At 36.1% G+C, this 17,680-nt stretch overlaps 2 protein-coding genes and 1 long non-coding RNA gene across 4 annotated transcripts; 2 read left to right on the top strand and 1 right to left on the bottom strand.

Annotated features, from left to right (window-relative positions):
• The first annotated feature begins 718 nt into the window (after positions 1–718).
• Positions 719–7,322, top strand: LOC107483109 (protein argonaute 2). 2 transcript variants are annotated; one of them, XM_016103720.3, is made up of 6 exons: positions 719–1,186; positions 1,550–2,750; positions 4,024–5,731; positions 5,839–6,678; positions 6,816–6,951; positions 7,179–7,322. In XM_016103720.3, the coding sequence occupies exons 1-3, from the start codon at positions 739–741 to the stop codon at positions 5,456–5,458; spliced, it is 3,084 nt and encodes a 1,027-aa protein (XP_015959206.1). In that variant the 5' UTR covers positions 719–738; the 3' UTR covers positions 5,459–5,731; positions 5,839–6,678; positions 6,816–6,951; positions 7,179–7,322. The 2 variants fall into 2 exon arrangements, with proteins under 2 accessions (XP_015959206.1, XP_052116018.1); XM_052260058.1 differs by having other exon boundaries at positions 719–1,198.
• Positions 7,323–9,208: 1,886 nt separating this feature from the next.
• Positions 9,209–10,395, bottom strand: LOC107483108 (60S ribosomal protein L9). Its single transcript, XM_016103719.3, has 3 exons — positions 9,955–10,395; positions 9,557–9,679; positions 9,209–9,450 (listed from the first exon to the last, which is right to left on the bottom strand). Exons 1-3 carry the CDS (start codon positions 10,324–10,326, stop codon positions 9,367–9,369), a joined length of 579 nt encoding a protein of 192 aa, XP_015959205.1. The 5' UTR covers positions 10,327–10,395; the 3' UTR covers positions 9,209–9,366.
• A 4,832-nt stretch (positions 10,396–15,227) lies between these two features.
• Positions 15,228–16,218, top strand: LOC107483102 (uncharacterized). Its single transcript, XR_001590809.3, has 3 exons — positions 15,228–15,534; positions 15,724–15,935; positions 16,058–16,218. It is a non-coding gene; the product is annotated as an uncharacterized LOC107483102 (long non-coding RNA).
• The last annotated feature ends 1,462 nt before the right edge of the window (positions 16,219–17,680 follow it).

Genomic DNA, 17,680 nt, shown 5'->3' with positions numbered 1-17,680 from the left:
TTGTAGGTATTTTTACTGTGATGTTTCAGTTGTGTTGATCTATAACTCTTTAGGACAAGTAGCACATTACTCAAAAGAGATTGCCATAGCTCGCGACTTCTTATAAGACGGAAATAAAGAAAAAACGTGCATTCATATAAATAAAGATCAAAACTGAATTTTTCAAAAATAAATATTTTTAATAATTTATAACGGAAAAAATTCAACAATTATGTTATATATATTTTATTTTTACTGTCAAATATTTTTAGATCTATCATGGTGTACATCATATTATTAGAAAGATATTTAAAAATATTATTGTATAAAATATTTTATTAATAAATATTAAAATATAATTATCTAACTTCATTTTCCCCTTTTTATTTCGTGGCCGTATGTATGAAGTAAGGTGAGTCAAACACAGAGGACACAGCAGATACCAGATGGCAGAAACAGACCCACTTTTCTATTTCTCTTTTTTTCTTTCTTTTTTTTTAAAGAAAAAAGAAAAAAAATGATAGTTAATATCATTTTAAGTTGAATTTAAATTTTTTAAAATTTAAATTTTATTTTATAAAATAAGATGTAATTTTTTATTATTTATATTATAAATAAAATTAAAAATAAATATAAAAAAATTATTTAAAAAATAAAAAATTATACTTTATTTTTTAAGATGAAATTCAAACTTTACTCTGAATGCATCTCTTTTAAGTTCTATTCGGCCCTCAGTTAACTTAAACCCCTCTCCTTCCAATGGAATCCGGTGGTGACGGCCGCGGTCACGGCGGAAGAGGGCTACGCCGCCAACAACGACAGCCGGAGCTCAATCTTCAACCACAATGGCGTCGTCCCTTAACATCACCCACAACCTCACACTCAAACATCACTCTCCAACCCCAATGGCGACGATCGACGCAACCGCCGCCAGCAGCCCTTCCTTCTCACCCTCAGTATTCTGCCACCGCCGCTGAACAACCGCGTGAGCTCCTTCTCCAACCAGAATGGCGCCGCCCGAGGCCCCCGACGACGACAACAACTTCTTCTCCGGAACCGGAACCGGCACGGAGGCTACCGAGGCCCACTTCTTCGTTCTGGAACCAGAATCAGTATTCTCCGAAGCCGCAGAGCTCGAGTTCCGGCAGTGAAGGTTCTAGAACTTCCAGCGCTGCTGACCATGCTGACTTTTGGCGACTTCCCTCAGGTATCTACAATGGTGCATACTCTCTCTATGTTTCTCACCATTTTTATGTTCTATGATTCAGGTATCAATAGTAATAGTACAATGCAAAACTGAACATGATCATCAAAATTTTCCTAGTTATATTAGACACATTAGCACTAGGAAGGAATAACATTAGTAAGATTTATAAATTCCCAAAGCTGAATTAGGGAATTTACTAGGAATTGATGGTTTCTTTTTTATACCATAAATTAATTTATATATAACAAGCTAGGATTATTATATCATCAGCACATGACTTGTAGCTTTTGTCCCCCTAGCTGTTAGTTCTGTGCGCAGCACTATTAGTATGTATGAAGTATTTAAGTCTACTTTGCCTTGCAGATTCTCAAGCTCCCAAACTAGAAAGACTGCAAATATCCAGACAGTTTGCTACCCCATGTAGTACCCTCGAAAGGAAGGATAAGCTTTCACCTATTCGGAGACCCGACAATGGTGGCACATTGGCAATTCTAACTAACAAACTCCGTGTTAATCATTTCCTTGTGAAGTTAAATCCAGAGAGTGTAATAATGCATTACAATGTTGGCGTTAAACCAAAGTTTCCCTCAAAGCATGGCCGGCCTCAGAAATTATCAAAATCTGATCTGTCCATGATTAGAGATAAATTGTTTTCTGATGATCCAGAGAGATTACCCTTGGATATGACTGCATATGATGGTGCAAAGAATATCTTTAGTGCAATACAATTACCGGAAGAAACCTTTACTGTGGAGCTTTCTGAAGGAGATGATGAAAAGACCCTTACATATAGTGTTACCTTAACACTTGTTAATACATACAGGCTTCGCAAGCTAATGGACTATCTTAATGGTCACAGCCTCTCAATTCCCAGGGATATTTTACAAGGGATGGATGTGGTGGTCAAGGAGAATCCATCTAGGCGCACTGTTGCAGTGGGACGACACTTCTATCCCCCTATGACACTGAAAGATCTTCACCGCGGCATAATTGCTGTTGGTGGGTTTCAGCATAGTTTAAAGCCTACATCGCAGGGTCTGTCCCTATGCGTAGACTACTCTGTGTTGGCTTTCCGAAAGCAAGTGTCAGTCTTGGATTTCTTGCATGAGCATATACATAATTTTAAGTTGGAGGAATTTGAATACTTCAGAAAGGATGTTGAAGATGCACTTATTGGATTGAAAGTTAGTGTGACTCATCGTAAATCCAAACAGAAATATACTGTTGTGAGATTAACACCTCAGAATGCAAGGTACGTCACTTTTCCCATTGACAATGCTGAGGGGTGGAATCTCTCAAAGAATGCTAGTCTTCTTAGCTTTTTTAGAGACAAATATGGGAAAGACATTGTATACAAAGATATTCCCTGTTTAGACTTAGGGAAAGGCAACAAGAAGAACTATGTACCTATGGAATTCTGTGTTTTGGTTGGGGGGCAAAAATATCCTAAAGAACGTCTGGATGCAGATTCTGCAAAGACATTGAAAGCACTGTCACTAGCTCACCCAACTGAGAGGGAGAGTGCAATACAAAAGATGGTGCACTCAAATGATGGACCTTGCGGGTAAGTAAAATATCATTTCAATTGTATTTTTTCTGGCTGTTTACGCCTTGTCGTACTCACATTATTACCTTTCCTTTGTTTCTAGTTACAACTTTATGGAATGAGAGCTGTAGGTTTAGGATCGTTAATAAAGAGTAGTTTCAGTTTGCATCTTTCATTTTTTTGCTGATGTGTGCACTAAGCTATAATGGTTTAGAAAGTGCACATAAACTCCTAAGCCCCACATTTTTTTTTTTGAAAACACCCTTTGTCACTCAAAATTGCTAAATATCTGGCAATTCTCATATGCTTCCATGCAACTTCTATAGCTCTTGGTTAGGATGCCTCCATAGACATTGCTATATGATTAGCCCCTCAAGCACTATTGCAACTAGGAGGCCCATCTAATTATTGTGTTGATGCAAATGACAATATGGAAGTTGTTAAACTTTTGGATCATCTAGCCAAGAGATTCGCCAAAAGAAGTTTAATGGTAGGAAGAAAAGTAATTCCCAGTTGATAAGACTAACATTTTCACTCTACATCCTAAACTAGTAAAACAATGTGTCAGCTTTCCGTAAAGGGTATGCATGTAATTGGTTAGTGGTTAGTTATATTGGTTAGGCTGTTAGCTTAGTAGTGTTTGTGATTCTGTTAAAGTCTAGTGTACTAGTATGTATAAGTAAAACTTACAGTCACTGTTATAGATATATGATTCAGTGCTATTATGTGAACAATATTCAGTAACTTCACAGTCAAGTAATCTCTTCTTCTACAATATTTCTTCATTACACTTGCTTGTTCCTGAACCTTCAAACTCCATCAGATTCAAGCTTGCAGTCTTGAATCTTTCATTTCCTTGGAAGATGACCAAAGAGTATTATGTTTGATTGTGATCCTAACAGTAACAACTGCCAAGCCTTATCCTACTAGATGAGGTTGGCAGCAATTGTGTTCCTAATTGTTAAGTTTATTCTACTTGGTAGGATGGACTACATGGAACATAACAATACAGAAAAGATGTGATGACTGAACTGTGTAAACATCGGTATAATTTAGCAATGAGTGCAAACCTGCACATGTTTAGCATTACTTTTTAATGGTTGGATGTTCTCCTTTTATCTTTTTCATGTCAATATATTAGTGATAATTTGAAAAACATATATGAACGTAAGAATATGTGGAATTCTAGAGGATTATTCATTCAATGTTTGTGGAAATGTTTGTGATTTTGATCCGCTATTTCTCTCAATTTATCTGAGACAAATTTCACTTATATTTTTTATATTGTCAGTGGTGGTGTGATAACAAATTTTGGAATGAAAGTGAACACGAACATGACAACCATTCTAGGACGTGTCATTGCCCCCCCAGAATTAAAGCTAGGTGATCCAAATGGCAAGGCTATCAAGATATCGTTGGATCTAGAGAAATGTAATTGGAACCTTCTTGGAAGATCAATGGCAGAAGGCAAACCAGTTGATTGTTGGGCCATTCTTGATTTTACTAGTTCTGGGTCATATAGGCACCAATTGAGAGTCAACGAATTCGTTAAAAAGCTTATTGGTAAATACGAAAGAATGGGTATAAACATGCAGGAGCCCATTTGGTATGAAGAATCTTCAATGCAGATACTTGCAAGGAATGATTTGCTCTCTGAATTACTTCAAAAGATTAGCAATACTTGTAAACAGAATCATGGTCACATGCAATTTCTCCTGTGTGTGATGACTAAGAAAAGTCCAGGTTACAAGTACCTTAAGTGGATTTCTGAGACCAAAGTTGGTATAGTGACACAATGCTGCTTATCTCATAGTGCTAATGAAGGGGATGACCTATTTTATACTAATCTGGCCCTCAAGATCAATGCCAAGCTTGGAGGCAGTAATGTAGAGCTCAACAATATGTTCCCTTACTTTGAGGAAGATAGGCATGTTATGTTTGTTGGGGCTGATGTCAATCATCCTGGTTCTCGGGACACCAAGAGTCCATCAATTGCTGCTGTGGTTGCAACTGTTAATTGGCCTGCAGCAAATCGCTACGCAGCACGTGTTTGCCCTCAGTACAATCGGAGCGAGAAAATACTCAACTTTGGGGAAGTTTGCTTTGAGCTTGTTGCATGTTATAGAAGGATGAATGGAGTCAGGCCTGAAAAAATCATCATTTTTCGTGATGGGGTGAGTGAGTACCAGTTTGATATGGTTCTTAACGAAGAGCTACAGGATTTGAAGAGAGAATTCCAGAGATTAAATTACTTCCCAACTATCACTCTTATTGTAGCACAAAAACGACATCAAACTCGATTCTTTCCAGAGGGTAGGAGGGATGGATCTTCCACTGGCAATGTTCTGCCAGGAACAGTTGTTGATGCAAAAGTTACTCACCCTTTTGAGTTTGACTTTTACCTTTGTAGTTACTATGGAAGCATAGGCACCAGCAAGCCTACTCACTACCACGTTTTATGGGATGAACACAGGTTTAAATCTGATGAATTGCAGAAGCTTATATATGACATGTGCTTCACCTTTGCAAAGTGCACTAAACCTGTATCGTTAGTCCCTCCAGTGTACTATGCTGACCTCGCTGCTTATAGAGGACGATTATACCATGAAGCAAGGGTTGGGATGCAATCTATGAAATCAGTAGGATCCTCATCTTCTAAGGCTTCTTTTGAGCAGGGATTTTATAGGTTGCATCCTGACTTGGAAAACTTGATGTTCTTCATCTAAAGGATATATATCTCTCCACAGTCTAGCTGTCTTTCTGTGTTATCTTTTTTATTGGTTTCTTTCTTCTGAATCCTAAGATTATAAAGAAAGAAAATGTCATCATTGAAAAACCATAATAATAATAATAATTGGCATTCACCAATGGCGTCTTCCTTTGCTGAACTTCTTCCCTCTGATGGAGCCTCACACAAGAAGAAGCTATCACTTCCTTCATCCATACGTCATGATCCTAGAAGTGTTGCTTCATCAAAGCACAAGTCAGAGAAATCCACTGTAAGAATATATGATATCATAAATGCTTCATTTTTATTCATGTATGCATATTGTTTGCATAAATGCTTCAAATACTACTATCATATTTAATACTCTTACTTGTATAGGTAAGAAATGGCTCTTCTGCATCTCAGTTCAAGAGGCCTGGTTCAGCTTCTGAGAGATCAAACTCTAGGTCTCTGGTGGTAGAAGATTCAAGAATGGATGAAGTTGCTATTGGAGCAGTGATGAAAATCCTCAGTGGCTACATTGGAAGATATGTAAAAGATGAACTTTTCAGGAGAAAAATCAGGGAAAGATGCAGTTCTGTGATGGAGAGAAGAAGAGAGGACTCAAATGATGAGGTTTTTGAGAATTTGGAAATGGGCATGGGGAAAGTTGATAAATTGGTAGAAGATCATGGAAGAATGAGGCAAGTTATGTTGATCAAAAGCTTGAAGAATTCCATTGAGATATTAACCATAATAGTTGCTTCCTCTTTGAATGCTAAAGATTCTCATCTTTCTGCTTGTGCTCAAATTTACTTGGCAATAGCTTATAAGATGTTGAAGAAAGAGAGAGTTTCCTCAAAGCATTTACTTCAAGTGTTTTGTGATTCTCCAAGTATGGCTAGAACATACCTGATTCCTGATCTTTGGGAGCACTTGTTTCTTCCCCATCTTCTCCATCTCAAAATTTGGTAAAACAAGGAGATTGAGTCTCTTTCAAATGAAGATCATGGTGATAACAAAAGGAAAATGAAGGTGTTGAGCAAAGTCTACAATGAAAAAATGGATGCTGGAACTAGTCTCTTTGCTTTGTACTACAAGCAATGGCTGAAAGTTGGGGCCACAGAGCCTCCTCTTCCTGTTGTATCATTGCCATCAATGCCAAGTTGCAGATCATCATCAAGAAGAAAATCTTCAGATTCGTTGGTTTCAAATTCCTCAATCAATCCAAACTTGCAAGTGATATGAATTACTTATTCTTCCAAATTTCGTATATTCGTAACTAAATGTATATGGATACTACTTGTTTCCATATTCATTATGAATATTTCAAATTTTTAAAATGACATATATTATGTTTCGGTTCTCTTCAACAGATATAAGGCAGTGTTTGGCCCCAAACTGGAGCAGCAACCTACTGGTCCGGATGAACAAAAAGGAGCCATTGTAATTTATAAGGGCTCAGAGATGAATGATAAAATTTATGGAGATGAATACAGGAGTTCATCTCAGGTTGGTAGTTTCTTTTCCTTTATTTCACAGATGAAAATTTTCTTATTTAATCCCTTCATTCCACAATATCTGTCACTTGTAGAAATCTGTTTATCCATAATCAGTTGTGACCAGATATGATTGATTTATGAATGTATCAAATTTCTAAAGTGAACAATAATGTGAAAAAGGAGTATACTGTAGAATTGATGTCTTGATGCGTGATTCTATTTTCTTGCTATTGTCAGAGAGAAAGAGATGTATATATGGGAAGATCATCAATCCAAGATGACAAGAATCATGGTCAATTATGGCCCGAGTTCCAGAGATTGGACTATTTCCAGTGCTTTTCTTGCAGGAACATACCTACAGAAGGATTGGAAAACAGCAACTACAGATCCAAGAACATTGCTTCAATCAAAAGGGGAGGAATAAATTCTCTTCCAAGGAATTAGGCACACTTGCTGGTTTTGCCTTCACCATCCCAAATTCATCAAGTAGATCCAAGGTATACTTCCTTTGGTACAAAGCAATACCCTGAGAACTGCGTGCTACCTCCATTCCGAGGAAGTACTTCAGTCTTCCCAAATCCTTGATGCTGAATTCATCATCCATGGCTTTCTTAATGGCATTAATCTCAACTGCATTGTCTCCGAATAACACTAAATCATCCGCATTCACAAGGATCACCGCTAGTCCACTGCTGGTGCGCTTGGTAAAAGAAGAATGATCATGACTGGATTTGAGGAAACCGTTCTGCTTAAGAAAACCACACAGCTGCAGATTCCATTAGCAGTGTGGTGTGCTTAACTTGCTGCCAGTAACATCAGCTAACCAGACAGCTGATTTGCTCACAAAAGCACTTGTCCCACGACCATTTGGTTTGCTACTCAACAAGTTGGGAATGCTTGATTTGCATTCCCCGCTTGAGGGAGGATGATGAGGATGATGAAGATGTTAATTAGTTAACTTTGTTGTTTTAGCATATTCTTTGGCAAGTTGTAACTAATAGTTAGTTGTGTTATTTGTAGTTGAGCTAAGTTAATTAGCCATTAGTGAGAACTATATATAGAAGTAGTTAGGCATATTGTATAGTGATTTTTTCCCTTCTATTTTCTGCACAATGAGAAGTTCATTTTCTAACCAATTCTATCTGTACTTCTATCACATATCCCTCTCTCAATTCTGATCTTCAGCTCGGTTTTTACATATGACGCGCGTTATATGTTAGAAAATTCGAAATGAAAATTGAAGATTCTGATTTGGACTCGCAAAATGCAATCCAACACAATGTAAATCAAATTTTAAAAAAATATATATATATGTGAAATGAATGACAAGTATGAGTATGTCACACCAACGACTCAAAACACGTCGGGAGGCACAGCTGTAAACGACAAATATCTTAAATAAACTTGTAAGTTTTAGATGTCTATAAAAGTTTACTTAAAAAGTCTGAAACTTCTCACATCAAAATCTTTTTTTATTCGATACATAATTTTTCTATTCTAATAAATTTGTTTATTGAATTATAAAATTACTTTCAAGATATCAAAATAAATATTAATGTACACATTTTTTTTCACAATACAGACTAAAGGCATAAATGGCAAAATGTGTATTATATTAGATAAAGCCAAGAGACAATTTTTAAAAAATTATATCATCTCAGCATTATTATTCAAAATAAATAAAAGAAAAATAGATTGATCATCCACTACTGTCACCACCACAGACCACACAGATTTTACATCATTCTCTATGACTATTACCATTTACCACCAAAAAATTTTCTATTACTCCATAATAACTGATAGGTGATAACCTTACTATGGCTTTCCTTTTCCTTTTCAAAACGGTTTTATTTTTCGATCAGTAAAATATTAATTCAAAGAAAAAATAACATGATTATGACACCACAGTATAAAATATGGTGAATATCTTCCGTTGTTAATTATCATTTCTTTCCATCTTAAAAACAACATAACAACTAGGTGTGCTGAATTTATTGTTCTTCACGGTTGTATCAATTCAACTAGCAAAACGTTTGTTAATTCCTTACTGTGCTAAGTTTTTTGGTGTCTAAAAGAATAGAAACAAGGAAAAAGTGGCCGAACAGAACAAAGCAGAGGTTCAAGAAGCAGCGGCTTCCCGAATTACAATCTGCTACAGCTCTCCCATTCTTACTATGCTAACAACTAATATTCAATCATGATGAAAAGTATAAATCCTCTTCTTTAAGTAGTAGAGCGACCCAATGCATATAGAGGCACTAACATTAAATAAGATGTTCCAAAATGATATAACTTTGATAAAACACAAAATTGTAAAACCCAAAATCTCAATAATCTCCAAACCACTAAACAGGAAGCAATCCATGAACAACAGAAGCATCATTGAAAATAAAATTAAAAAAAAAGGCTAGTCTTTCACCATCTACTCTTCAACTATTGTTCCCTTCTCGCTGACATAGATACCGTCAAGGAACTTCCTAATATCCTTGTTTTTCACATGGCATTTCTGTTAAATCAACAGAAAAAGAAAACTTACAATTAGAATACAGGCAAGAGCGAAATTTAAACTGTTTGACAGTTTGCAAGTGAATAATAAAGGAGAAAGAATGAACCTGGTTAATGAGGGCACATGACCTTGATACAAGCTCAATGTCATTTCCATCCAATACGAGCTCATCCTTAACCTTCTCAGATCTAACCACAGACACTCCCTCAAGCATGTCCACTTTCCTCACCTATCAATACATTATAAACAGTTCAATATCTCAGAAATTAAAATAACTAACAATACAAACAATCAACAAAGCAAAGTTGAAAAAAAAAATCTATGAACACATTACACAGCACACAGCAAGCTGGTAAACCTTATGAACAGTTCAATAACTAAGGAATTAAAATAACTAACATCACAGTTTACATCATCCTGCAAAATTAGAAAACCTAATTCATTTTCCTACTATGATCTGAGATTAGAAAAAGATCAAATAGAAAGAGGAAAGGAAACACTAACCTTCTTCTCGCCAAGGAAGTTGCGGATCTCGATGGAGGAGTTGTTGTTGGAAATGCTTGCGTTAATCGGAAAGTGAGCATAGACGAACCTCATCTTGTAACGGTATCCCTTAGTGACGCCGGTGATGAGGTTCTCGACATGGCTGAGGGCAGTACGGATGGCGGCGGAGGTCTTGCGAGAGCCAAACCAAGCATCGATCTTGAGCTTCTTCTGGCCATTTTCGTCCTTGATGAGCTGGAAATCAAGGTTGAGATGCTTGAAATCACGAACAAGCTTCCCCCTGGGACCTTCCACTTCAATGACCTTAGCGTGAACCTTGATGCTCACGCCTTCGGGGATGTTCATGGTCTCAGACGAGAGAATAGTCTTCATTTTTGCTACTAGGGTTTTCTCTCTCTCCCTTGCGGCTCTGTATGTGATTTCTTTCTTCCCCCACAATGCAAAACGCAAAACCCTAGAGCTTCTATATATCCCTGTGTACAGGTTTTCTTCGCCACATTATGGGCTACCCCTTCCAATAAAATTGTATTGGGCTTAGGCCCATCAAAGTTCAGAAACTTTTTTCTTTCCTTCTTTCCTTTTTCATACTATTGGGTTGGATAAAATTTAGACAAAAAATCTTAATAAGGCTTATATATAATTTAGACAAAAAATTTTAATTTCAAAATTGAAATATGAAATTGACTATCAGTTGAAATAAAATAGTTTATATGTTGGATTGTTTTAATTTTTTTTATATAATATATGTAACCAATTTTTACAATATCATAATTTTTTATTTTTCTATTTGATTTTATTGTATTTAAATTATTTATTTATTCACAATGACAATCGTATTCTTATATCTATATATCATATAATTTTTCTATACTAAATTATATTAAAAATTTCAGGACGTAAAAGATATATATCCTTCGTTCATATTTAATTAAAAACAAGGATAATATTATTTTATTTTAATATAAATAAAACTAAAAAATATCACAAGTTATTTAATCCAAAAGTCTGGTAATTATATACTTTGCCCTGTGAAGCACACATACAAATATGGGATACCACCTTATACAAAGATATAATTACTCTTGATTTTTATATAGATAATACTTATCAAAATTATATAAAAACTGAAATTATCAAATTCTTCTAAACATAAATTTTCTGTTATTCTGTCCTCTCACCTCTAATATAAAGCATGGGATTTATAAATATTTTAAACAAAAATAAAACTAGCAAAGAACTCGCGATTTATTGGCTTTAGTTTTAAACAAAAAAGTAAAACAATGATTGTAGCATAAATAGTTGATTTTTATTGAGTTTTAAAATCTTTAAAAATCGAACCTAAAATACAAAAAAAATATTATGATTTAGTGAGTTAAAAATACAAACAACAACAAAGCCTTGTCCCACTACGTGGGGTCGACTACATGAATCAAACGACGCCATTGTGCTCTGTCATGTATCATGTCTACAGAGAGACCGTTTACATATAGATCTCGTTTGACCACCTCATGGATGGTCTTCTTAGGTCTTCCTCTGCCTTTCGCCCTTTGTCCATCTTCCATCTCATCCACCCTCCTGACTGGATGTTCTATCGGTTTTCTTCTTACATGTCCAAACCACCTGAGACGCGATTCAACCATCTTTTCCACAATAGGTGCTACTCCAACTCTCTCCCTTATATCTTCATTCCTTATTTTATCCAATCGCGTATGACCACTCATCTATCTCAACATCTTCATCTCTGCCACACTCAACTTATGTTCGTGCTCCCCTTTAGCCGCCCAACACTCCGTACCATACAGCATAGCCGGTCTTATAGCGGTGCGATAGAATTTACCTTTAAGTTTTAAAGACACTTTTTTGTCGCATATAAAACCAAATGCACTCTGCCATTTTGACCAACCTGCTTGGATCCTATGATTTACATCATCTTCAATCTCTCCATTATCCTGTATGATGCACCCAAGATACTTAAAACTTTTAACTTTTCGTAGGGTGTTCTCTCCAATTTTCACCTCTATATTGGAGTTTTCCCTTCTCAGACTGAACTTACATTCCATATATTCCGTCTTGCTACGGCTTATGCACAGACCATACACTTCTAGAGCTTCTCTCCATAACTCCAACTTCTTATTTAGGTCTTCCCTTGACTCTCCCATAAGAACGATATCGTCGGCAAAAAGCATGCACCATGGCACAGGCTCTTGGATGTGCTCCGTGAGTACTTCGAAGACTAATGTGAAAAGGTATGGACTTAAGGATGATCCCTGGTGTAATCCTATACCAATAGGAAATTCCTCTGTCACACCACCTTGAGTCTTCACACTAGTTGTGGCCCCATCATACATGTCTTTAATTGCCCGAATATATGCGATCCTTACTCTCCTCTTTTCTAAAACCTTCCATAAGACCTCCTTTGGCACCCTATCATACGCTTTTTCCAAATCAATAAACACCATTATACAACTATATATAAGAACTCATACCAAACCCAACAATTGCAACAAAACTCAAACGTTGAAATTAATATATACACCATGGCTCGTCATTTCAATGGTAACAATGTCAGACCATATTCTTTGATTTCCAAATTGGTTCTCTGTTACTTGTGTCTCTTTTCTCAACCTCCGTTCTATCACCCTTTCCCATAACTTCATAGTATGACTCAGAAGCTTAATCCCTCTATAATTTCCGCAACTTTGTATATCCCCCTTATTCTTGTAGATAGGTACCAAGGTGCTCTTTCTCCACTCATCAGGCATCTTCTTTGACCTTAAAATCTCATTAAAAAGCTTGGTTAACCAGTTGATGCCTTTTCTTCCAAGACCCTTCCAAACCTCAATCGGGATATTATCAGGTCCTACTGCCCTGCCATTTTTCATCTTCTTTAGAGCCTCTTTTATCTCGAAGTCTCGAATCCTTCGATAGTAGTCAAAGTTTTGATCTTCTTCCCTTGTGCATAATCGACCAAGGCTCGGAAGAGTCTTCTGTCCCTCATTAAATAACTCGTAGAAGTAGCTCTTCCACCTTTCATTAATCTTCTCCTTTTGAGCCAACACCTCTCCATCCTTATCCTTTATGCACTTAACCTGATCCAAATTTCTTGTTCTTCTTTCACAGCTCTTTACGATTCTATATATACCTTTTTTCTCCTTCTTTCGTGCCCAAAGACTGGTAGAGACCCTCATATGCTCTTGTTCTTGCTTCACTTACAGCCACTTTTGTCTCTTTCTTAGCCGCCTTATATTTTTCCCAGTTATCTGCATTGCGGCATAAAGACCACTCTTTAAAGCATTCTCTTTTTATCTTTATCTTTTCTTGTATACTCGCATTCCACCACCAGGACTCCTTTTCTCTTGGTCCTATTCCTTTAGATTCACCAAAACTTTCTTTTGCTGTTCTTCTAATAACTTTCTGCCATCTCCCTCCACATCTCTTCTGCGCTTCCATTCCCATCCCACTTTGCCTCTTCTCCTACCCGTCTTAAGAAGCTTCTTTGTTCCTCACCTTTCATCCGCCACCACCTCGTCCTTGGGTTCTTCGTATGATGTCTTTTTCTCAACTTTTACTCAACGCGAAAATTCATGACGAGCACCCTATATTGTGTTGTCAAACTCTCTCCCGGGATAATTTTACAGTTAATGCAAAATTGCTGGTCGACTCTCCTCAACAAAAAGAAGTCGATTTGAGAGCTTGTCATGCCACTCTTATATGTTATAAGATGTTCGTCTCTCTTTTTAAAACATGTATTTGCGATGAGAAGATCAAAAGTTGAGGAAAAGTCCAAAATAGTTTTACCCTCGGCATTGATCACCCCAAAACCATGGCCTCTGTGAATACTCCCATATCCAGTCACCTCTCTCCCAACATGGCCATTTAAATCTCCTCCTAAGAAAATCTTACCTCCCAAAGGTATGCCTTGAACCAAACTCTCTAGATCCTCCCAAAACCTTATTTTGTGTTGTTCGTCCGAACCCACTTGCGGTGCATAGGCGCTAATCACATGGAAAGCACCTCCCTCCACCACAAGTTTGATAGAGATGATCCGATCTCCCACCCTCTTGACATCCACTACGTCCTTCTTCCACTGCTTATCCACAATTATTCCAACTCCATTCCTATTCTTCACCTTTCCTGTATACCAAGTTTGAAACCAGAAGAATCAAACTCCCTAGCCTTTGCACCAACCCATTTCGTTTCTTGTAGGCACATAATGTTAATCTTCCTCCTTGTCATGGAGTCCACCACCTCCATGGACTTTCCTGTTAGAGTGCCTATGTTTCATGTCCCAAATCTCAACCTTCTGTCGCTTCGATCTTTACCTTTTCCTTTGTGAACTAGCTTATTTACCCTCGTCTGTTCACGAAAACGCGAGAACCCTTGCTCATTTAACACTACATCCGGGCACCGATGCAGTGGCTCTTGCTTTGACACCGTACTCGAGCCATACGGCGCGTTGCTTCTGAGCAATGACCTAGCTTTAGCGCAATAATGTCTTTGATTCATGTCATGGGGGGTTCGGCTATATTTTTATGTTGGTTGTCGAAGACCTAACACAACCCTCCTCCTTTATCCGGGCTTGGGACCGGCTATGTACTGCAAGTGTAAACTTGACATTTTGAGTCATGTTATGACAAGATAAATAACAAGACTTGCATGAGGGAGATGGGGAAGAAAGGATAGGACCAGGTAAGTAAAAAAAGAAGGCTGCTATGTTGGGAAATGCTAAAACTAATTTTGTTTCTTTCTTTTTCATAATTGTTTTGCCAATGTTGCCATGATTTTGATGGTGGTTGTTATTTCTTGTGTCAATTATTTGATCAACACTGTTTCTTATTTATTTATTTATCTTTTATTTACGGGTATTTATCATCATTATTTTATTTTTATTTTTTTCCAAAGTTAGGAGTGAGACTCGAATCCAAGACTGGCTCTAGGTGAGGATGAGGAGACTATGCCATTTGAGCTATAGCTCGTTGGCGCATTTATCATCATGATTATTATTTGGTGTGTCTTGAAGTTGATATAACTTGAACAAAACAAAGATAACTTATATTGTGTGTTTATTCCAGTGCCACGGGGATACTTATAAGTTATAACTTACTTTGTAACTAATAGTTAAGTTTTAGTTCATTTTGTATTATATTCAACCCAGTTTGGGACTGATTATTCTTCATTTGTTGTTCCAACGCTTCTATTGATTTTTTAATATCTGGAAATGTGCTATTCAAATGGTGTGTTATAATTATATTTCTATCTTTATACAGGTAGGGATTCCAATTGCTGCTGGAGTGTTATTCCCTATAAATGGAACCATGCTGACTCCATCAATTGCTGGGGCTCTCATGGGGTTGAGTTCCATCGGTGTAAAGACCAACTCGTTACTTTTTAAGATTCAGATTTTCTGCAAAGCAGAAACAAATACATGGTATGTTGCCGAAGACCAAAATCTATGCAGATTCTGACTTGGAAAACCAAAACCAGAAACAGAAATACCGGTATTAGATGTTAGGAGGCTCCTCCTAATAGCATAGAAATGAGGTTCCCCATCCTGATGTCAGGTTGAGTAGAGAATGCTAGGTATATGCCTCATAAATTCTAACCTTTGATCTTTGCCATCACAATGGTGGGGAGACCATCCTATTTTATATAATGTATAATTGGAGGATATGAAAACAATTTTTTATTTGAACTAAATAAAATAAATTCCATAACCATTTTGGGTCTTTCATCCTGTTAATATTATCTTGACGTTTCCCATGTCATCAGGATTACTGCATAATGCCGGCTTTGCATGGGGATATTAGGTGAGGCATCATCCTTAAGCTACCGTTATAATATAAGGATGAGGAATTTTCATATGGTCATGCTATCTCTACTCTTTGAATTGGATCCTCTACAACGAGAGTAGTTATAAATAATAAAGTGAGAATCGATCAATTGCTTTTATTGTGCATGGATTTCACCGAACTGATTTAAAGGTAATTAATTTGTCATTCCTTCACTTTACAACTACTCACTTCACAGAATTCTAATATATTCTTGGAAAGATAATATTACTTTCTATTAACTCTCTATTCTGTCTTTTATTCCTTCCCGCCAGTAGCTAAGCTTGTGGCAGCGTCGTTTGTGTCAAAATAACTTATCTTTCCAATGTTCTTGCATCGGGATCCCTTGCAATCTCATGAAATTCATTCGTGTATAATGCCTTTTTTGTATTTGCAAATATTACATTTCATATTCTGTGAGAAAAATATCTTCATATTGCACCTCAGCAATTTTTTTATTTAATATTGGATTTAATTTATACATATGGATGATAATGTAAATTCAGTTTGTAAATGACTAAACCAAGAGAATAATTTGATCAATTTAAAAATTATAAACCAATTTAATTATGATAAAAATTTACATATAGTTATTTTCATGTAAAGTTAATAGTTAAAAACTGTTTGATTAAATTGTAATCTAATAGTTCTTAATTATTAATAAACGTTTTCACCTTTAATTATTTCAAAAAAATCAACTTTAACAGAATATCAGGTCCAATTTCTTAAATATTGCTCTCTCTTCTCTTTGCCTTTTTCTATTTGCAGTTAAATAAAAATAAAATTTAATAGTGGATAATGAACCTATTGTCCAAAGAAAGAACATACTACATCTAAACAACGTAACCATTGATCATTGAGGAAAATATCAACCTTTTAGAACCCTAAATGCTCAAGTTTGCAATAATCATATCAAGTTTTCTAATGTTATCTTAGTAAAGATGTAGGAATAACCTTAATAATAATAAAAGAAAAGTAAAAACTCAGGTGCAGTCAACTTCACATAAAGTTGATAATTAAGAGTCGTTAGATGAAAATTTAGTCAAATCAGTTAAATTATTTAAAGGCTTTTAGCTATCAACTTCACATAAAGTTGACTGCACCTGAATTTATACCAAAAACAAAAAACATGTAAGAATAACCTATAAGATCCGATCAGGATACCACTATACAAACTCGGCGTTCTGTAAAACTGAACTGGAATTCCACACCCGCATTTGTACACAGCAATGTATATGTATATATATTTTTCCCCTCTCCCTTTCCTTAAAAATGTTACAAATATTAGTTACTTTCTGTTCCCAGCCTGTTCCAATTCTGTATACCCACGTAGCAATCGACAACCATAAGGATCATAAAAAATTTCCGAATGATGAACTGGAAAGATATTCAGTAAGTTCGGAAACCACGTATCCGAGCAAACCATTCGAACTGTGTAGTTTCAAATGAGACCCCTCCAAGACCCACTCACTGCTACCTTTCTGTTTTCCAAATTAAGTTGCATTTGTTTTATTCGGGTTGTGAAAAATGTGTTCAAACCATGTAAGTCATGCCAACTTGCATCAGATGTGAATGGGGGTACACTTAAGTTTGCGATACCCCACCTGCAGTTCTTTCTAAAAAAGGAGCTACTCAGATAAAGACGCCTAAAACATCTTTTTTAAAAAATATTTTTTAATAATTAAAATTTAACATATATAATCGATTAAAGCATGTTATTTTTGTCAAAATTAGACTAGACAAATTAATTTAACCGAAAAAATTGTGAATCAAATCTTGAAATGGTATAAATTAATATTTTTTTTATAAAAAATGACTACAATACTCTTATTATAGAGAATGATTAAAATACTCTTATATATATATATATTGAAAATTCTAAATTCTAACCCTGCGAT

The sequence above is a fragment of the Arachis duranensis genome, chromosome 4, assembly GCF_000817695.3.
Source record: "Arachis duranensis cultivar V14167 chromosome 4, aradu.V14167.gnm2.J7QH, whole genome shotgun sequence".
Classification (NCBI taxonomy): domain Eukaryota; kingdom Viridiplantae; phylum Streptophyta; class Magnoliopsida; order Fabales; family Fabaceae; genus Arachis; species Arachis duranensis.
Note: the sequence above shows the minus strand (reverse complement) of the source record. Positions and strands in the feature narration are given on the sequence as shown.